Raw genomic sequence first — 22,726 nt, 5'->3', positions numbered from 1 at the left:
TGAAATCGAAAATTTCTGTGATCTTCGATTGAGAGAGCATATATTTCCCAAACTAGATTAAATCTGGAAAATGAGTCAGGTTTGCAATAATGACTATCACAGCCAAAAGAGGGGAAAGTTCCTGACAGAAAAGAAATATGAAAATGCTAAAAGACAGATGCAGACACTACCCTCCTTGATTTTGGAGAAAAAAAGAATTAGAAGATGCAAAAAAGATAATGATCTTTAAACTAAAGAGGCAGCTTGTGGGTGTTTTTTGTTTTTTTCTGGAATGTTCTTTTCTTAAATAGGTTTGTTATCATTGTTTTAGATTCTTGGGATACAAAATGCAGCTGCCAATTGTAATGGAAAAGCTATGAATTAAATTTGGTAATTTAGCTCATCATCCTGGCTTGGCCTCTAACTCTACCAAGTGTGACTAAGTCATGTCACTACTCTGGACCTGGCTTCCCAATTCCTCTGTATAATAAAAAGCCTGGACTGCATGATGTCTGGTATCTTTTCTAGTGGGTGTCATTTTGTGATTCTAATGGGCCCCCTATATACCGACTATAGGGTCCACACACACCTGCCCAGCTCTCTCAGCCTCAAAATGAAAAACAAATTGGTCCAGTGGTCTACTGGGCAGATAATCCCACTGTCCCTGGGATCATCTATCTTCCTTGGAATTTGTTTTGGGGATGGGATGGTCTTTATCCCAGGAGCCCTGCCTAGTGGGTAGCTCTCACTGGACTTGGCATGTCCACGGCCTCCTTGGTTACAAAAGGTCAGGTTTACAAGTCATTAAGCAATAGGACCTAATACAAGCATCATGGGCCAACATACATTCCCATTCTCCATAGTGACCACCATTGAGCGACCTCAATGATATGTATATACCCTTTTAATGGAATTTATTCAATTGCAGCTCATGTTTTCCATAATATCAAACGTGGGCCATAGGATACAACTCCAAGAGACTAACCACCAGATCTGGCTTTTACAGTATTATGATAAAATTATTAGCCCTTTCCAGGATTGTTTCCTTTAAAAAAAAAATCCTCTCTTAGTCAACCAACTTAAATAAAATAGATGTTCACTTAAATTGGAGATTTTTGTTATTAATCTTAAAAATTTACTTTCACTGAACTTGACCCTTAAAAATTCCCTTTTGAAGAGCGGCAGAATTTATACTTTGATTTTCTGGCTATTTTCGAGGTCCAAGCCTTGCTGATATGTAAATATAGGAAAGCCACATCACTGGCCTGTTTTAATTAGTGAACTGCATTGGGTTCAAATGAAATAATTTAAATACAATTCTGTAGGAAAAGAAACGCAACAGACACTGAGAAGAATACCTGTCTGGCTCATGAAATTGCAGGTTGATGGTATGAACTTCTGAAGTTCACTAAGCCATAAAAGATGGCCAAATAGATCAGCATGAAATAAGACTGCATCAACTTTCAAAAAAGTTATCAAATCATCCCAAAACTGGAGCATTTTCTTATCTTCCTTTAGGGAAACTCAGCTTATACTAAAAAGTATTAACACAGTATTAAAATAAAGTTTAATGTAAGACTAAATAATTTAGTTTGCATTTAATGAAACACGAATAAGGCACATATCTTAAAATGATGGTAAAATGTTAACTTATAGGACACCTAGATGGCTCTGTCATTTAAGCATCTGCTTTCTGCTCAGGTCATGATCCTAGGGTCCTGAGATCAAGTTCTGCACTGGGCTCCTTGCTCAGCGGGGAGTCTGCTTCTCCCTTGCCTGCTGCTCCCCCTGCTTGCGCTTTCTCTCTTTTTCTCTCTGACAGATAAATAAATAAAATCTTTAAAAAAAAAAGTTAAATTATAAAAATGTAATTTACATTCTATCATATGAATTGTTCCTATGTTGCTATAGTCTTTGTAATTACCATATTGGCAACATTTTCTTATAAAAGTAACATGCATTTACTGTAGAAATGTTGGAAAATATTTTTAAAAAAAGTCACTCATACTGCCTTCACCTGGAGACAGTCGTGCACTATTATAACGTATTTCCCTCTGGCTTTCTGTGGGTGTACAACAGGCCTGGCTTCTCCTCTTCTCCTCCTAAGCCAGGAGCACACCGTGCACTGTCTTCCTTTATTTTAAAGTACTTCTTGAATGTTTGGGGTGAACAGAGAATTTACTAAAACACTTATTAAGGGATGTCTTCCACTTAAAACCAGGTACAGTCAGCAGGCTTGGGAGAAGGTGCCAAGAGAGAAACTGTCCTGGGGGTTTGTTATTTCTGGTCTCCAGGTGAGGCAGGTCTCAAAGAGAAGCCCATTTTATGTAATCGGCATTGGAAGCACATACTAATATAGAAGTCAGGGAGGCAGAGTCACATAACCTCAAGAATTCAAAAAGACTGTTAAAGTTCTCTACTGATATTCCTGACAGTTACTTTCTCCGCCCCACAGCACCTTCCCAGACATATACGGGCCATATCGGACAAATGGTTGTAACACCCACACTTGACACTTCAAGGGACTAGAGCTCACCATTTCTCAGGACATCTCATCCCACCCTACACTGCTCATTTCTTCCTCATATGCAACTGAATCTGGCTTCTCTATAACTCTCATCCTCTGATCCTAGTCCTACCTTTTGGAACAACATAGAATGAACCAATCCCTCTTCTGTCATTGTTCTTTAAGACAACGTATTTCTTTCCTGAGATGGAGCACCTGTTTCATTAACAGATTCTCTAGTAACTTGTTTTACAGATTCTGTCATCCTGACCTACAGAATATGCTTTGGTTTTGCAAAGATGATTCCAGGAAGGACATGCCACCACTGAACACATTTCCGAAGATGAAGGCACCATGGAGGACAGACTCTAAGATACCCTCCAGGATGCCTGCCTCCTGGCATTCTCCCACCGTGAAATCCCTGTCCATGTTGAAATCCCTATCCATGTCCTGCTGCCTTCTTCTACTAATTGCACATAGCAAAGGTGATGGGATGCCACTCCCAGGATCACATTACCTAAGGCTATAACCTGTCTTACTAGAAGGCTCCCTTGGTAGGAGATTCTCCCTGGGTGAGAACAAGAAGCAAGAAGGGACGTCAGGAAGGCCCAAATGGCAAGAAGCTAAGGATAGCCTCCAGTCAAAATCCAGGAAGAAACCGGGGTCTTCTGTTCGACAATCCATTAGTGAGTGAGTGCTGCCCACACCACGTGAGCTGAAAGGCAAAGCGGAGCCTCAGATAAAGTGCAGCCCCAGCTGACAACTTGGATGCACCCTTTTGAGATCCTGAAACAGAGAACACAGCTAAGCTGTACCCAAACTCCTGACCCATGGAACACAAGAGATAACACATGGGTTGTTTTAATTAAGTCTGGAGTCATACTGTCATGTAGCAACAGGTAACTCATACAGCCACGATATCAACATATATGAAAAGGCACCAATAAGGCTTCTTGGAAAAGATTAGTTTTCAAAATACAAATTTTCCCTCCAGGTAAAAGTCATTCCGAAAGCAAATGATATGAAAAACTAACTAGAGTCGAATAGGAAACCTGTTTGTTAGCACTTATGGATCATGTACTCAGGTCTACCATGCAGGAGGCCGTTTATTTACCTGCTGTACTCAAACACAGAGCTCTGTCAAGAGCAAGCGAGATAAACAACTAAAGCAAGAATATTGCACATAATTTTGAAGTTTCTTGTGTGGATGCAAAAATAACAAAGAGACTTTCTGTTGCTGAGAGAAAAGTACACTTCAACTGTTTATTTCCCTTAATTTTCTGAAGTCATTTAGAAATAGCCTCTAGTATATCTCAAATTGAGGTATGAGAAATCATTTTAAGATTCAAACAATTTATAGGCCAAATGCATATCCTATGTCAGTCTTGCAAATAAAGACAATACATGATAAAGAAAACAGAGCAAAATAGCAAAGTACGCTACTTCCAGAATCAGGATCTATTAAAAGCAAAAATTAAAGCCAGGTCTGTTTCCCGCCTACTGGAGATGAAATTATCCATCTTCTGGAATATGTATGTTTTCTTTGATGCATGAAGACACGTCAATAATTCTTAGAAAAGTTCCATCACTACACAGATTTTCACATTTCTAATAACTCAAGCCAATTCTCTTATGCTAGAAACTCAACTAGTTTAAGTAGCAATGTTAATATTCAAAAACCGGATACCAAATTTCCAGGATTAAGATCTGTAAATAGTAAGAAATGATGTGGAGACAGGATATATACTTTAGACAAACGACTTCTTAAGAATGTATTTTTCTCTGGGAACAACATATACAATGGAGAGTCTTGTTCTGTAGAAGAAACTGGGAGTGCGAGGAAGGACGGACTAATACAGAAGTGCAGGGCTGCTGGCTTTCCTGGTCCCAGACGTGATGTTGTTACTCTGTGATGTGAACGGGCATGTCCTTGGCTATTACATGAACCAACGGAAGCATTAAAATAAAGAAATAAATTACAAAAAAATACCAGATGACCTCTTATAAAAAAAAAATAGATGGAATTATACTCATAGGTTTTGAAAAGGGTTTTATTTACCATTTCACTTACCATGCTTAAGTGGAAATGCTAAAAAAAGGAAGGCATGCATTAATAAATCTTGTTTTTTATACTTATTATTTCATTTATTCTCAGAAAAAAGAGAATTGTGCATTTACCTACAGAGTTTTAGATCTTATTTGACATGACTTTATGATGAATTTAGGCAGAGCAATAAACACTTTTTAAAAATTTCCTTCCTGCCCTAAAATTACCCTCAATTACTTACATCTCTGTATCCATCCACCAGATTCCCAGAAATGTCTCCTGCAATGTCTCGACAACCAGCTGGGCAGAATTTGCTGGAAAAAGGAAATAAAGAATTGATATTTTATTAAATTACACTTAAACTAAAAAGTATAAATTATACTTAAATGTATTTTCTCTCCTCCATAGAATATGCAGGAGGAAATTTTTTTTTAATTTTTTAATTTTTTTTAAAGATTCATTCATTTTAGAGAGAGAGAATCCTCAAGCAGACTCCGCACCGGGGGCAGAGCCTGACCTGGGCTTGATTCCAGGACCCTGAGATCATGACCTGAGCCAAAATCAAGAGTCAGCCCCTTAACCAACTGAGCCACCCAGACACCCCAGGGATATTTTGTTTTAATAAAAAATCAGAAACTGACTTGTGAAAACACAGATTAATCTAAAATGTAAACCTGAAGGCAAGTTTTACACAATAATTATTTGTTTTATACAAGGATGCATTATTAATTCTATTAAACAACGAGCTTCCCTAATGTATCTTAACTGATTCAAAGGTGTCTAAGATATATTTTTTATTTTTATTTATTTTTATTTATTCACTTTTTAAAAGTTTATTTATTTATTTTAGTAATCTCCACACCCAACATAGGCTTGAACTCATGACCTAGAGATCCAGAGTTGCATGCCCTTTGGACTGAGCCAGCCAAGCACCCCTCCAAGATATAATTTTTAAAAAGAAAATTCTAAACATTATACATAGCATGATCTTGTTTTTATAAAAAGATATGCTTAAAATATATAAAATAACAACTTGTGTTTTTCATGAATATAAAGAAGACAAGGAAGATTATCTCTGGATTCTCTCCAAGAACAGTATTTTGAGAAACTTTCACTTTCTGTGCCATTTGACTCTGTAATATCTTGATTCAGTCTACTGGCACTCACTCCCCAATAATAACTTAATGGAAACCACATATGAAAATTTAAATATTCTAGTAGCCACATTAATCAGGTAAAGAAAAAAGGCAGAACTAATAAAATATCCTAGCTAACCCAATATATTCAAAGTTTACCATTTCTACATGTAATGAACAAAAGTTTTTCAACAAGATATTTCCAGCCTTTTCATTCTGTATTAAGTCTTCAAAATCTGTAGTTTATTTTATACCCATAACATATCTGAATTTGGACTAGTCACAATTTATAAGTCTTTTATAGCCACACATGGGTAGTGATGATCTACATTAGGTATAAATTACTTGTATAATCAGAATAAAAGGTATACATATATTTTTCAGGTTTACTGTGATATAACTGCAAAACATAAGATATTTTAAATATATATCATGATGATTTGGTATATGTTACCCAAATAGTAAATTAATATATCCATCACCTCACATATATTAATATATAAATGTATATATTTAAATATACACACACACATATAACATATATATTTTTGGCAAGAACATTTAAATTCTACTCTCAGCAAATTTCAGGCATAGAAATCACTGTTATCTGCTACAGTCATGGTACACATTAGATTTTCAGACCTTATTCACTTGATGGCTGCATATATTTATATCTCTGTATCAGATACTTGACCAGTCATATCAAGGCCAATGCATAAAGACTATATAGACTCAATTAAGTTCAATTTTGCTGTCAAATGAATTTAGGTTTGCACTAATCAGGTATTGCCATCAAATGAGTTACAAAAACCTCTGGACTTATTATTATTTTTTTAAGATTTATTTATTTACTTGAGAGAGCGAGAGAATATGAGTGGGAGGGGCAGAGGAGAGGGAGACTCTCAAGCAGACTTCACGCTGAGCACAGAACCCGGGCAGAGCTTGATCTCATGACCCAGCGATGATGACCTGAGCAAAAAGCAAGAGTTGGGTGCTTAACCGACTGCACCATCCAGGCGCCCCAAAATCTTTTGACTTTTAAAGCTTTCTACATTTCACAATCACAGATGAGGGAATGTGGACCTGTACTAGTCACACACCTCATCTTACCTAAACATTACAAAACGGCTGGGCTGTAGCCTATACGGTCTGGCATCATAAGCCCGCAGACCTGAGTATATTCTCTTCTGTAGGACAGGAAAGGACCACTGATGTCCAGAGGCCGTATTGCCATTGGGACTCTATAGGTACGGCTGGAAAGATCTCAGAGAAGGCTGGCATTTGTCCATGATGAATGAACAGCAAGTTTATAGGGTAAATGTAATTATTGGTCATTTTAATTATTGTCTAATTATTTATATTATTGGCCACTTTCTTTTTTATCTGCTAGACTTAATATTAGTTAACACTAGACTTGATTCTGCATATAAAATAATCTCATTTACTAGCATATCCGAGATGGTCAGGACCATGGACTCTCATGCCTGACTGTCTGGGCATACTCATGAAGTGTGTAGCCCTGGGAGAGCTACTTAACTGCTTTGTGCTTCTGTTTTCAGGGTCTGACAGAACCTACCTTCAGGCCCACTGGAACATTCACATGAGTTATTTATATGCAAAGCCTAGGGAGCTGTGACTGGCATGAAGAAAGCACTCTAAGGAGCTCTAGCTGTTGTTAGTGGTGTTACTGACAGTCTCCTCTAGACCAGTGATTCTCAACAGGGTGTGAATTTTGCCTGCCCTGGAAGACATCTGGCAATATCTGGAGACATTTTTGGTTATCACGACCAGCACACAGAGGGTGGAGGCCAGGGATACTGGTGACAGTGAATATCCAACAAGGCACAGCACAGCTCTTCATAACAAAGAATCATCTGACCCAAAATAACAATGGTGGCAAGGCTGAGAAATTCTGCTCCAGACTGCTTTTACTTTATAGACCAGGAAAGGTACATCAAAAAGATTCAGTAATTTTTCCACTTAAAGTAAAGCTGGAATCAAAAATTTCATCTCCTTTTCTCAGTAAGTTTCGCTTTTGCGAGAAAGACAAAATGAACTCCTTCTGAACATGAAGGAATTACCAAAAGTCACTTCCAAATGCTGGCCAAGTTAAAAACAAAACAAAACAAAACACTTTCTAGACTCCACTATGGCTCATTGGTACTCATAGTAGAACTCAGGGGTCAGCAAATTGTAGCTCATGGCCAAATCCACACTGCTATTTGTTTTTGTAAATAAAGTTTTATTGGAACACTGCCACACACATTTGTTTACATACTGTCCATGACTGCTTTCATATCACAGCAGCAACAGAAACTGTGAATAGATACAAAAGAGACTACATTGCCTGCAAAATTGAAAATATTTACTATCTGGCCCTGGACATAAAGTTTGCTAATCTCTGCTGTACAGGAAAGCATTTGTATTCATTACTTACAAAATAAATGACTTTAAAAACATTAAATACAAATAAGGTACTTTATCTGGTTTAATGTGAAGGAAAACATAATGTCCAGCAACATATGCCTGCAGCACAGCCTGGACACTGTATTTACCTGTATTCTGTGTTCAAGTAATGGTTAGCGCGTTCCAAACACGTTATCAAATCTGTCACAAAAAAAGATAATTGCAATAAGGAAACTGAATGGAAGGATACTCATGCTCAAAAAAAAAAAAAAAAAGAACTTTAAGTAATTTTAAATAAAAAAAGGATTTAAAAAATTTTTTTTTAAAGATTTTATTTATTTGAGAGAGAGTGAGGTGTAAGAGAGCACAAGGTGGGGGGTGGTGAGGGAGAAGTGGAGGGAGAGGGAGACACAGACTCCCTGTTGAACAGGGAACCCAATGTGGGACTTGATCCCAGCACCCTGAGATCATGACCTGAGCAGAAGGCAGAAGCTTAACTGACTGAGCCACTCAGGCACCCTTAAAAATGGATTTTTAAAAAGCATTTATTCACTATCTAGTTATTATCTGAATTTGTCCATTTAAAAATAAATTAAAACTGAGAATACTGTCTTCAGGATTTAACCGATTTCCTCCATTTCTCATTTCTACCACCAACCATGGTTTTTCAGCAATTGCCCAGTGAATGGTAACAGGAACTATTTCAAACAGAAAAACCAACACTGGTTCATTACTGTCCACCACATGCCTACAAAGATCATGTGTATAATAACCTCCCTTGGCAAGAGGAAAACAATTTCAAAAGCCTGATGTAGTTCATAGAGAAGATTTGAGAACATTTTAAGTTAGCAGTTTAGCTAGAGGCATCTGAATGACCATGGAGCCACATGCTTATTGAGAATATAACCTTTCCACTTTGATCAGTCAGGACCAAGGACTTAAAAAAAGAGAATGCTCTTTGGGAAACAGAACTAAATAAACACCCAGCAATGGGCATGCTAAAATGCAATGGATTTTAATGCATTTAGATCAACCTAGGATAGTTTCCAAAATATTCCACACTTGCTGCAAAAATTCTTTCTTTCCTTAACATATTCAGTAGTTTTTAGGGAGCAACATATGGTGAACGCTCAACCTGCTGGGGTCTGTTGGGATTGGCCAGATCTGATTGGCTGAGAGGGAAATGAAGGCGCACCCCCTTTCTAGAACATTTCTGCCAGCAGGGACCGAGAGTAGAAACTCTGGGTACGTCTGTGACCCTGGGCAGCCATGGAGTGTGGATACAGAAATCACCCTGGAGCACAAGAGGTCTGGACAAGAGGTCATGCTTTCCTTCCTCATCAGTTTTTATGCTCCCCTTCTCTCGTGCTCAAGTGTCAGCTCCAAGGTTAAGGCACACTGTGACAGTGACTTCACATGTGACTCATACTCCCATTTTGCTTCCTCCATGCTGGTGCACTGTGTATGTGAGTGGATGCAGGGCGTGGAGGGTAAAGGTGCCACTGGTTCAAAGGCTTGTTCCCTAGGCTAAGAAACGTTGGGGAGGGCTCCAGAGAATAACTAGACCTTAAAGTCCCAAAGATGCATCATCCAAGGTTTCTAAGAAAATGAGATCAACCTCTCTCACATAGGTCAATTGATCAATCTTGATAAAAGCATTCCTAACTGCTTACAAAGACACTGCATCCTTCTCTTTCTTCACATATTCTATACTAGGTCACAATTCTGTCCCATGATGGTGATAAAAGGAGCAAGAGGAATTCTTAGACAGACACAAGTTGACAGATCTGGCCACCTAGATCTGTACCACCAGATCTTCTGCTATACCTGGATGGTCACTGCTGGCATAGGTCAGCAAAAATCCCCGCCCCGAAATGTGGGATCCACTCTCAAAGCGAACAGTGACTTCGTTCGTGTTCAATAGGAGTTCTTTGGGGACAGGCAAACTTCCACAATATGGTCCTAAAAACAAAGCACACTTTTGGCACATTCAAAACTTAGACCAGCACAAAGAATTGGTATATGGTATTTTTTTTCCTTAAAGGTGAATTTTAGAAGACAACGCATATTTAAGATTGCAGTTGTTACCCAACTGAAATTTTGCTTATTATTAGAACTTATAATTAGTGCCTAAATGTGGACTTGATGATACTGCCAAGCCAAGGGGAGGGGTGTGGCTAAATCTAGATAAGCAATAGGCTGAACTAGCTAATTGTGAACGACCCAAGAGATAGGTTTCAGTTTTTGTAAAAGACTAACAAAGGTCATATACATTAGATAGTCAAGAAAATGTTTTCACAGAGGTGATATTCTAGGGGTCTCCTGAATTTGCTAGGAGAAACTCACAAATATTTTTTCAAGGAGTTTTCCAGAATTAAAAGACAGTTCAACGCAAGGTAACAATCTTATTCTCATGCAGTTTACACATTTATTTCTCTCTTACAGTACCTTTTGGTTAACCCATATAATTTATTTTGATTTGCAAAATGAAGTTTATAAAAAACCAGAAGAAATTTCTAAAGGCTTTTGAAATACTGTAGTATAAATTATGCAATTAAGAGTACAGTACATCATTTCTAGAATAAGTTAGTTGAAAAGCAATAGGAAGCTCCATGAACTTTTAAAAGTCAAAATTAGATTTGGAACTAAAAAAGAAAAAAAGACCTTCCTCAAACTACTCAAGTTTAAGTTTAGTTTGTAAACTGTCCTCTTGAAAATCATGTATGTTAGACATAGTAATTCTAAGAAAATAGGGATTAACAAGTGAAGTTTGAAGACAAGGAGTTCTTCATTAACTTCTCCCCAAACAAAACAGTATGGAAGGAGTCAACAGCAACACCGGGTTAACAGTCCACAGTGACAGCCGTGTCGACAACAGGTTAAGGAAGGAGGAGGGAAAGAAAAAGGTTTGGAAGAGGATGAGGAACCCCCCACTAAGCATTTCTCTCCTGCTATATGGACTTCTCTTTTGTCCTGTCCAGGTCTCACATTTGGAAGTTGTAATTGAATAAAAGAGAAATGTTGTGTGTTTATCTTCATGCCTCAACTCTCTGTTGTTCCCTATTATTAAGTTATAGTGAAATCCAAATAAAAAATGATGACTTACCTCTTTAGAGATTACTCATCATATACAATTGTTTTACATGAAATAGTAGCAAACTGCTTAGAACAGCACCTAGCATATAATGAGAGCTGCAGACATACTTAGTAATTAGTATAAGTAGTTAAATAAATGAATGAATGAATGAATACATTAAGAGAAACAAATATATAATTTCTATTTTCCTTTTAGACTATGTTCCGTGGGGTGAGAAACTTTTTTATCCATCACTTTATCACCGGCAGTTTATACGAGACCTGGTATGTGGTGGCCTTCAAACATTGTTAGAACTGGAATAAAGTTAAATGTTTTTCTGTTTGTAACAGTTTTGAAAAGCCAAACCTGATTATAAAGATGCATGAAAGATTTAATCCTGGCATTATAAAAAATCATGAAGAAGTCAGGAAGAGAAATGTGGAAAAGCAAGAAAGGAAAGAAAATCATTAGTGTAATAAATATATGGTCGTTTGTAAACTTTAACAGTGCTTGCAGCATGGTAAAGAAGCAATTTATATTAAATCCATTTTTTGGTAGAGTTATGTAGAATAAACATTTTTTCACAATTAAAGTGAGTCAGGTTACTATACTTGACTTTTGCAACTTTGTTTTACATATGTTAGAAATTCCTTTGTTCTCTGCACAGATCAGTGCAAATCTAAGAATAAAAATGAAATAACAAGTAATGTGTTGCTATTGGTAAATCAGAATATTTTTCTAACCACACTTATCTTTCCCAGGAGGAAATAATAGTGTATATACTCCTCTCCAAACCGTGATAATGATACAAATCCCTCCTCCAGTTTCTGCAGCATTCCAATGAGTCCTAATAAACAGTGAGGGAAGCAAATCTAAACTGATGATCAGTGAGAACTTGTTTGGATTTTTCTAGTTCAAATACATTTTGTACTAAATTATATATGTAATTTTAAGGTGTACTGTATATTCATTTGATACACTGGTATACTTTAATATGATTGTCATTATAAGGATAATTAGCACATCCATCATGTTACATAATTATTTCTTTTTGTAGTTGGAATAATTAGGTCTAGTCTCTTAGTAAGTTTGGCATTCGTACAATTGACCCTCAAACAATGTGGTGGTTAGGGATGCCAACCCCCGCGTAGCTGACCATGTAGCTGAAAACCCATGGATAATATTTGACTTTCCAAAACTTTTTTTTTTTTAAAGAAATTTATTCATTTTAGAGAAGCACAGGCCCACTTGGGGGGGGGGGGGTGGGCAGGGATTAGGAAGGTGGGGGAGGGGCAGAGGAAAGAGAAACTCTCAGGCAGACTCCCAAGGATGGGGCTCAATGGCGGGTGGGGGATGGGGGGTTTCAATCCCAGGACCCCAAAGTCATGACCTGACAGAAAATCAAGAGTTGTTCACCCCACTGACTGAGCCACCCAGGTGTCCCTCTTGACTCTCCAAAAACTTAACCATAACAACCTACTGTTGACCAGAAGCCTTACCAGTAAGTGACGCAGTCAATTAACACATATTTTGTATATTATATATATTATATACTGTATTCTTATAATAAAGTAAGCTAGAGAAAAGAAAGCATTAAGAAAATCATAAGGTAGAGAAAACACACTTACAGTACTGTATTAGAAAAATTCATGTGTAAGCGACCTGCATAATTCAAACCTGCATTGTTCAACAGTCAATTTCAATACTGCGGTCTATTTTCACAATACTGTGAATTAGATTGAAGCATATTTACTCCTCATTGCAAGCCCGCACCCTTAAATAACATCAATCTGCCCACCCCAGCGCACCACGGTCCCCTGTAACCACGCCCTTTTATTCTGTTTTTATGAGCTTAGCTGTTTAAGATTCCACATATAACTGATATCATGCAGTACTTATCTTTCTCTGTCTGACTTATCTCACTTAGCATAGTGCCCTCAAGGTCCATTTCTATTGTTGTAAATGGCAGGATGTCCTTCTTTCTCATGGCTAAATAACTGGAATTTTTTTTTTTTTTTTTTTAAGATTTTTATGGAACATTTGAAAGGAAAGCTTGCAACACTGCATGTATCTTCCACAAAGAGACAAGAGTGCATGTCATCATGCTAGGTTGTTACGCAATACATATAACTTCCTACCCACCCAAAACACAAAACTATAGTAAAACTCTAATTTGGTTGTATCCTCCCACAGTCATGATAGGAATGTAAATATTCCTGGAAGAAGTTCAAAGATAAAATGTAAACACACACACTCCTTCAATCACTTTTACCCCCTCAGGCACCAGTCTCTCTTCCACTCTAAGTAAACCCTAGATAGGATGGGATATACCCTCTCCGTATCAACGCAAGATTTAAACTACTCTGTTAGGGTCCTCACCGCTCAACCATCCCCAGGGGCAGAGGCAGCATTACGCAAGCAGGGAGACTCGAAGTCCAAGTCCAACCCTGCCTGTTGTATTGCCTGTGGCAAAACATCCATTATTTCCTGTCTGAAGGCCTGACAGATAGACAGATTCCTTCTCACAGAATGGAAGTTAATAACTGCATTCTTCGAGTTACGAGGGAAAAGAGACTGACTGGTGGTAAGAGGGAAAAATAATGAATGGGTAGGCACTGAAGGAACCGACCAGTCTGTCCCAATCAGCGTTTTCAGTTTTTCAGCCAAACTCTATGGAGGATTATAGCTCTTCTTATGACAAAGCCATCCTCCGCCCATGCCTGGCCATACAATGTGTTTCTCTGTTAGTATTCTCCATCGAGGCTTTTAAAAAGGGGCTAGCTTGTATTTCTACATTCCCAAAGACAACTCCAAAGGAAACCCAGTATTGGCTTGGTGACTTCTAAAATGATCATGGTTGTGGTCTCCGTCCTGAGCCCCTGTCCTTCTGGAAGGGGTCTTAAGAACAGTAGCAGACCTGAACAGAGGACTCCCAGTTCTGGATGCATGTGTGCTTCACACCTGGCCTGGCCATGCTGTGTGTTCTGCAGCACATGGACTTGCTAACTTCCATCTTCCCTCCCCTCGGTCGCAGTCAGGGAGGTGGGTTCCATCTCACTCTGCTGTCTCCAGTTCCCATCAGACTGGGGCACTGGGGAAAGGCAGTTCATCAAGCAGGCAGACAAATCAGGAAAAATAAATACCTCTACCTTTTGTGAAATAAAATTGGCAGCCCTGGATTGTGGGAAGAGCCCTCAGTGATGCCGAATGGAATAGTGTTGTGGCATTTGGCACCGCACGTGAGACCAAGACCTAGCAGACAATGCACTGACTCCATGCACAAAGGAAGAAAGGGCCAGGAACCGTAGGAGCTGCCTTCACTGAGCACAGTAGGCCAGTTCCTCTCAACACATCCCTTGTTTGGAGCTACTGTTCCATGAGCAGCTGTGGGGGAAACCTTTCATCTTTCCAAGTGTGAATAAAAGAAAACTGTCCTACAAGGAAGAATGAACTGTCTGCCCGAGCCAAGCCCAAATCCTCTTGTTCTTCTGGCAGTCTTGACAGTCCATTCCGTACCGCGATTTATGCCACGACAACATTCTCTGTGGACTGTCGCAGACGCCACATTACAAGGCAATAACAGTTTGGTTAATGACTGCTCCAAGCCATGTCAGGCGGCTCTGTGCTTTTCATCTTGAAACAGATGACACTAAGTTATTGTTTCGTTTGTGAGAAGGATGTGCTTAAAAACTGGGGTACATGCCATTTAGAAGCAAAAATAAACACAAACCCAGGGACTGCCTCCCCATCCTGATGCATACTCTCAGTGGTGAGAAACAAGAGACCTGACTCTTGAGAGATCTGTCATAAATTAAACAGCAAGAAGACAACGTCCTAAAAACTTTCATCAACCTTATGAACACCCTCTACAGCACACATGTAATTTCTCACGAGAGAGAAGAACCTGATAAGCCTAAGTGACCCGTCCCACGAGTGTCCCAGCCACACGGCACATAACCAGCGGCCAGGAAAGTGGCTGCTGGCACGGCCCACGTTTGTACTGGGAGGCGTGCTGATGAGGCAATCTCTAGAAATGCTGAAGCTGCAAACGCCTTTACACTGGCATCTGTTTCCCACTTGCTTTTTCATTGCAGTCAAACGACATGGTTTGTCCTGGCTCGCAGACTGAAATAGGGTCATCGTACAAAATTACAGAATTTTCAGGGCCATTTTCTTCGAAAAGGAAGGGAATTAGCATAAAAAAAGGATATTCCTGGATGGTGCTATTAAAACCATAGTCACTTAAGAATGTAAGTGGCATCCCTGGAGAGTTCTGGTCTCTGGTTCCCAGACAAAAATCAGTGACAGATGATAAATGAATCAGGCAGATTCCAAGACAAAGGTGTGGCTTTCCTTGAGGCTCCGGGATCAGGTCAAGAAACGCCTTAAAGCTAGAGCTCAGAGGGGCTCCTGGGTGGCTCAGTGGGTTAAAGCCTCTGCCTTCAGCTCAGGTCATGATCCCAGGGTCCTGGGATCGAGTCCCATATCAGGCTCTCTGCTCTGCGGGGAGGCTGCTTCCCTTCCTCTCTCTCTGCCTGCCTCTCTGCCTACTTGTGATCTCTGTCTGTCAAATAAATAAATTAATATTTAAAAAAAAAAAAAGTCTAGAGCTCAGAACCCACCTAGGCCATTACTCCTCTCCCAACAAAAGATGTCAACTGACACTAAATGACAGTGTTTCCAGGGAAGGGTCTGGCAGAAAGGAGGAGGGGGAGGAGGCCCATAGCTTTTTCTCCTTGAGGCTTATGGTTATGTCAATGAGACACCTTGTGTGGAAGGGTCTGGCTGATAGAAGTTTAGGATGCTTTCTGACTTCTATCATGGCATAAAAGACAAAACAAAATAAAACAAAAACAAATAAACAAAAAGCAGTCCTTCTCAAGTAGACCCAATTGGAGGAGAATGAATGTACTTCAGAGGCCCAAAACAACTTTGCACGAGCTAGGAATTTCTTTGAAGGCTGTTTTTTAGTATTATTTTTAAAAGTCGTGAAAATTTTGCATTCTTCATAATATGTCTGGGAGACATAAACCACTTAGAAAATAGACGCTACCAATCTTGTGTTTTTTCCCTATTTAGGATTTTTCTAAAAATCAACAGACAAGGCATAATGATTAGATCTTAATGCAGTGTACCCGATATGTATCATTCCAAAAATTATCACAGAAAACTTGTTGTAATCAAAACACTTAGCCTCGTTTCCCCATTTCTCTTGTTCCCAGCATAATGTAATGTAATGGCTGGCTTCACACTGCTCTACTTCTAGATCACTGACCTAGAAGTGATCTAGAATGGTTAAAAAAATACTGGGAGTGGAAGTGGAAGTACAGGAAGTGGAAGAGAACAATTCTTGAACTTCCTGGTTTTTCTATATCTCAAATCATGAGGCAGATCAATTCAACCAATTCAACCAATTCACCATTTGATTCCTGTGGCAAGCTGGTTTCTTCCTATCCCTGACCACAATACCTCTTGAAGCATTTTGGCTACAAAGCATTTCTTTGAAAGCTTATATTTATACTAATACTTGTCATGTAAGTGATTTCTCAGAACTCCATCTTATTCTCAGGATACCCCGCTGGGGAGGCCTGGAGAAGTTTCCATCTCTTCCAGCAAATGACAGACAAAACTACAGCTGAGGTCTTCTTATACACAAGCTGCTGGGTCAGATGGTTTCAAGGACATTACTGGGTTCAAGAGCAGAGTCGCTGGAATCAAATGCCCACACTCACATCCCAGGTCTAGGAAAGTGATAAGCAAGTTACTTGACCTATTTGAGCTTCGGTGTTCTTAGCTGTGGATGTTAATAACAGGCCCAACCTCAGGGCTATCAGGACAGTTGAATGGGTTAGTTAGTCTCAAGAACTAAGCCCAGTGTAGAGCATATACTGAATGCTCAAGTGTAAGAGCCTTCTACAGCTCTTCATGGTCTTTTCTATAGAACAAGTAGAATCCTAAAATTTTATGTAAATCAAGTCTTTTTTTAAATCAGAGGAGATACTTACAGATCAAGGAATACAGTGTGAATCAAGATACTTTATCTTTTGTGAAAATCCAGATTTTTTTTTTAAGAGAGAGAGAGAATGTGTATGCGGGTGTGGGGGTAGGGTAGGCAGAGGGAGAGGGGGAGAGAGAATCTTAAGCAGGCTCCATGCCCAGCAGGGAGCCCCAAATGAGGCTCTATCTCATGACCCTGAGATCATGACCTGAGCAAAATCAAGAGTCACTTAACTGAGCTACCCACATGCCCCCAAAAGGCAGATTTTTAAAAATATATGTTTGCCAAAATCAAGCTACATGCAATCAGACTCATTGATGAATTGTATGAATTAATGAATTAATTAATTCAGTGAGTATGTACAAATGCAAGAGTGTGCTAAGCATACTCCAGATAGTGAAAAAATGACTAAAATGCAATTCCTTGCTCAGGTAACCCTATATCTGGTAGAGAAGCTAACATAATGATCTCAAACTGAGATTGGTCTCCAGTAGCAAAGGCTTAGAGAATCAACACAAGTGCCAGCGAGGGAGTAACTGATGCTGCTGGACATCCAAGAAGGCTCTGGGGCTCCGGGGTAAGTAGCAATGGATCTGGTTTGTGTGTATGTATGTGTGTCTGTGTTAGAAGGGGCAGGAAATGCAGGGGAAGGAAAAGAGACCTATGGGAGGAACACGGTCAATAAAAATACCATTGCAGGAAGTTGTATGTATAATATGTCCAGGAAAAGGCACAGATACAGGGAGACTCAGCAATGAGGCTGGAAATGGGGATGGGGAGAAGAGTCAGGGAGCCTTGAAGGCCACGCTGACAAGTTTCTGCAGATAGGAGGGTACAATTAATAATTTTTGAAATAAGGAAAGAAAGAAATTATAATTATATTCAATGAGATAACCTTGGCCAGCCTGGCAGGACCAGAGACTGGCAAAAAAAGAGAGGGAAACATCAGGAGGCTCTTTCCATAAGAAACAGATACAAAGACATGGGCTGGCAGTGAAATAAAAAAGCCAAACTGAGCAAAACGACCTGTGGGCTTGGAGAGTATGTGTTTTCTGCTCATCTCACGAGGCTGGATGGAGAAGATCTGTACAGGGAGCTATTTCCAGCTCAGGGAACCCCTGCCATATGCTTGGAATGATTCAGGCAAACTCAGGTGACCAGGAATGCACGGGGAGGGCAGGGTGTGCTGCTGCAGCTCAGCCTCTACTCAGTGGCAGGGAAGAGTTCAGGGTACTGAGGGGACCAATGTGTTTCTACACTCTTAGACCTCTTAGACAAAGAATAAGCTGAGTGCAAGGCCACTGAGGGGGGTGGGCAGGGGGAGGGTGGAAAGGGAGAAAGAAAGGGGGAGGAAGGAGAGGTGGAGAGGAGGGAGGGTGATGATGGCCAACATTTGCTGAGTGTTTATTTTGTGCCAGGCATCGGCATCATTCTTTTAAGTTACACATATGTGCCTCCAATCACCCAAAGATGGTAGATAGTCCTAGTTTGCCCATTTTATTATTTTTTAAAGATTATTTATTTATTTATTTGACAGAGAGAGAGAGATTGAGAGCATGAGCAGCAGGGAGGAACAAGGGGAGATGGAGCAGCAGGCTGCCTGCTGAGAAGGGAGCCCAATGCAGGCCTTGCTCCCAGGACTCTGGGACCATGACCCAAGCTGAAGGCACACGCTTAGCCGACTGAGCCATCCAAGCACCCCATTTTGCCCATTTTAAAGATAGGGGAACGGAGATATGGAAAGATAACATGATTTGCTCACAGTTAAGCAATTAATAACTGAGCATACAGCAGCAACCTGAAGGCAAGCAGTCTAATTCCAGAGGCTGCACTCTTCAGCACAAGTGAAGAATCCCGGCAGAAATGACAGTGCCAATCTCAATGCATGCTGAAGGCCAGCCTTTTTTCACGGATCCTCAGTGACCCACGTAGGGAAGTCTGAGAAGCCAGTATTTAGTTCCACCCACATTCTTCCAGCAAGTCCTTCAGGGGGTCCAGGGACGACCCTGAACTCCACACATCAAGGGAAGGCCAACTTTCAGGGGAAACTGGAATCCAGTCAATCTTCTTGAAATATCAGGGAAACAGAAATGACAATTCCTCTGGGGTCCCTGAGAGCAGGCCCTTTCTGGTTAGCATGACTGGAAATGAAACTTAACCATAGGATGAGTCATAAAGAGTTTTAGAGTTGAGAATAATGACCTTCAGTATGAATTCACAGCCCTCCCTCTTCAGTGTCATAAATAAAAGTTAAATATTTTATACTTGAAATGTAAGTATTTTGGTACGACACAGTGTCTAAATTAGCAACTGCTTTCCCCCAAGTTTAAGGTATTTTAATGTTATTTTAATGTTTATATAATTAACCCATTATTATTTTACATCATGACTATAAAAGGCTAGAAATCGAGAATCAGTACCAAAGCAGCAATCTGAACTGTATAATACAACAATTTTAAATCTTAAGATATATCATGTAAATAGATTCTTTGTTTTAATCTTCAGATTCAGGCTTAAAATGAATCTGTTCAATCCTAGGATAGCATTGGCTATCCTCAGTGAAGTCTCTTTGGCCTCATGCGTCCAAATATAAGATGAACTCTGTAAAGAAGGTAGCACCTTAAATTTACATTTTTGCACAGTCTCATATTACACTGACCTCTTTGAACAAGGCAGAACTGTTTGGGGAAGACACCCGACGTAACTTAAATGAATGTAGTTTCGAAAGCCAAAAAAAGTCCACCTGAGGAAAGCCGTGAAAAGGGACCCAAAGAAAACAATGCAGACTTACTTCGCATTCCTCAGGAGACAAGGGACCTCACAATTTTTAATGCCGGACATTTTTGCAAACAAGCCTTTCAAAGATCACTTTAAAAAGGGATCATGTTCTATTTTCCAAAAATGCATAATCTGAATTTAATCATGAGGAAACACTGAACTAACCCAAAGCAACAGGCATCCTACAAAATAAACAGTTGAAACTCTTCAAAACTATGTAAAGAGACAAAGTAAGAGGAGGAACTCTCCCAGGTTAAAGCAGAATGAGGAGTCATGACAGCAAAATGCTTGTGACCCTAGCTTGAATCTTAGAACATAAAAGAGACATGAATGTTTCTTTGGAAGGTAGTCCCAGCTTCTTTGGTCTCCTAAACAAACAAAAGTCCAGAATTCCCTCAGTTATAGTAAAAACAACCTCTACTAAGCAAACTATGATATTTCCTACAGATGTTTTTTTTAGCCAGGATATAAGCACACATGTTGGTACCTGTGTTTTAGATTCAAAATGTTTTGTTAAAAGTAAAATTTGTGTTTAAGAATATCTTTAAAAATTTATTTTGTTCTTTTTTGTTTTTCAAGATATTATTTATTTATTTATTTGAGAGAGAATGAGTGAGAGAGAACATAAGCAGGGGTGGCAGGGGACAGGGGGAGAGAGAGAAGCAGCCTCCCTGTTAAGCAGGGAGCCCAATGCTGGGCTCGATCCCAAGACCCTGAGATCAAGATCCCAGCCGAAGGCAGACGCTTAACTGACTGAACCACCCAGATGCCCCCAAAACTCATTTTGTTCTAAAAAAAAAAAAAAAAGAAAACCCACATTTTCCAAAGTAAGGTTGATATTGTTTACTTTGTCAACTTTGCTGCTTCCTGGCTGTCTCAAGGGTATTTTGAAAGGAAGAGTCTATGTCTTCACTCAGTAATAAATATATATGTAATCCTTCTACCTGATGTTGAATCTGAAATATCAACTATTATTATAATACCTAACAAACAGAATAATAATCCTACCTTGTCTATATCAGGCCTTTTTTTTTTTTTTAAAGATTTTATTTATTTATTTGACAGACAGAGATCACAAGTAGGCAGAGAGGCAGGCAGAGAGAGAGAGAGAGAGAGGGAAGCAGGCTTCCTGCGGAGCAGGGAGCCCGATGCAGGGCTCGATCCCAGGACCCTGAGATCATGACCCGAGCCGAAGGCAGCAGCCCAAACCACTGAGCCACCCAGGCACCCCTATATCAGGCCTTTTAAAAGCAATGAGATCAAGTGTATATTTTGCCTGATTACTGGGAAAGCTGGTATGGCTTACACTTGTTTACAGTGCATTTTACTACCCTGAGTGTGGATTAGAATAGCGCCCAAAAGTATACGAACCAAACATTTAAAAGAAAACTGGCAGGCAGGATGAACCATTACACACGAACTGCACGATGATTAAAAGCATACAACTCCAGCATATTCACAATTGTTAATGCAATCACATTCCAAGTACTTCCATTCTTGGCAGAGCTTACAAACACTAATGCCAAAAAACATTACTCTTTTTCAAAACATTAACTCCATATTCAAAATTGTGATAGCATTGAGCCTTAAAATCTCTTGGCATGGGTTTTAATAATTAAGTGGTTAATAAAAAAAATTGAGTTGGATAAACTAAAACTATTCGGCTATTTCAGCCACACATGTAATCATTAGAACCATCACATATGGGAATTTCAGAGAGGTATTCCACAACATTCTTTCCCCACCGCTGTGGGCACTTTCCACCACCCCCGCCAGCTCAGACTAGTGTTGTAGATCCCTGGGACCTCGGAGGAACACTAGGGCTCCCCCTCTGCAGGCAAGCCAGGTCCTGTGGCTACACTGGCTGCAGAATGGCCTCCCACTGTCCCGCTGCCCCACAGCAACGCCCACCCTGAGCGGGGGCACAGGATGGCAAAACACTCCTACCTCCCCCATGCTCCTTAGGGAAGTTCAAACTGACCAGGGGACTATTTTAACTAAGTTAACAAAGGAAATCTATTCTGCATGAACATTTCTTTTTTCTAGTTTCTAAAAAAGTTATTATTTCTCTGTTTTGCAAGAGAGGGAGAGAGAGCGAAAGAGCAAGAGAGCGAGCATGAGCAGGACCTAGGAGCTGTGGGAGAATCAGACTCCCCGCTGAGCAGGGAGCCTGATGTGGGACTGGATCCCAGGACCCTGGGGATCATGACCCCAGCCCTAGGCAGATGCTTAAATGACTGAGCTACCCAGGCATCCTGTATTAACAACATATCAACTTATGTTTGTGAGGGAAAAAATAGAAAATAGAGAGAACACAAAACAATACCAGTAGTTAAAACTTCTAAAGCCTCACTATAAGATTCTGCTGAAGTTACATTGTCTTATTTTATTGGAAGGTTTTTTCCTATTGTCAGAACATTAGCATATATTCATATTTTACCTAACACTATATCATAAGCAGCTTCCCATCTTAATAATCTTTTAAACTAATACATGTTTCATATGCCAAGTAATTGTAACATGTTTTAGTTAACTGGTTTGTCACTGAACATGTTGATTCACTTTATTAAAAAATCATTTATTCATTGAGTAGATCTACGACATTCAAAACACTGGACCAGGGGCACCTGAATGGCTCGGTGGGTTGGGCCACTGCCTTCGGCTCAGGTTGTGATCTTGGGGTCCTGGAATTGAGCCCCGCGTCTGGCTCTCTGCTCAGCGGGGAGCCTGCTTCCCCCTGCCTCTCTGCCTACTTGTGATCTCTCTCTCTCTCTGTCAGATCAATAAATAAAATCTTTAA

At 39.7% G+C, this 22,726-nt stretch overlaps 1 protein-coding gene across 4 annotated transcripts in view; it reads right to left on the bottom strand.

Annotated features, from left to right (window-relative positions):
• DCBLD1 (discoidin, CUB and LCCL domain containing 1) overlaps nt 1-22,726 on the bottom strand; it is a 66,794-nt gene that overhangs the window by 17,836 nt on the left and 26,232 nt on the right. For 3 of the 4 annotated variants that reach the window (XM_059400607.1, XM_059400610.1, XM_059400608.1), the window contains 3 exons: nt 9,902-10,036; nt 8,224-8,275; nt 4,774-4,846 (listed from right to left, as the gene is read on the bottom strand). In XM_059400607.1, the coding sequence (XP_059256590.1) occupies nt 4,774-4,846; nt 8,224-8,275; nt 9,902-10,036 (260 nt within the window). The remainder of the gene's footprint in view (nt 1-4,773; nt 4,847-8,223; nt 8,276-9,901; nt 10,037-22,726) is intronic. The other variant, XM_059400609.1, reaches the window with a different exon arrangement.

The sequence above is a fragment of the Mustela nigripes genome, chromosome 5 (assembly GCF_022355385.1).
Source record: "Mustela nigripes isolate SB6536 chromosome 5, MUSNIG.SB6536, whole genome shotgun sequence".
Taxonomy (NCBI): domain Eukaryota; kingdom Metazoa; phylum Chordata; class Mammalia; order Carnivora; family Mustelidae; genus Mustela; species Mustela nigripes.
This window is presented reverse-complemented; position numbering and strand designations above follow the sequence as displayed.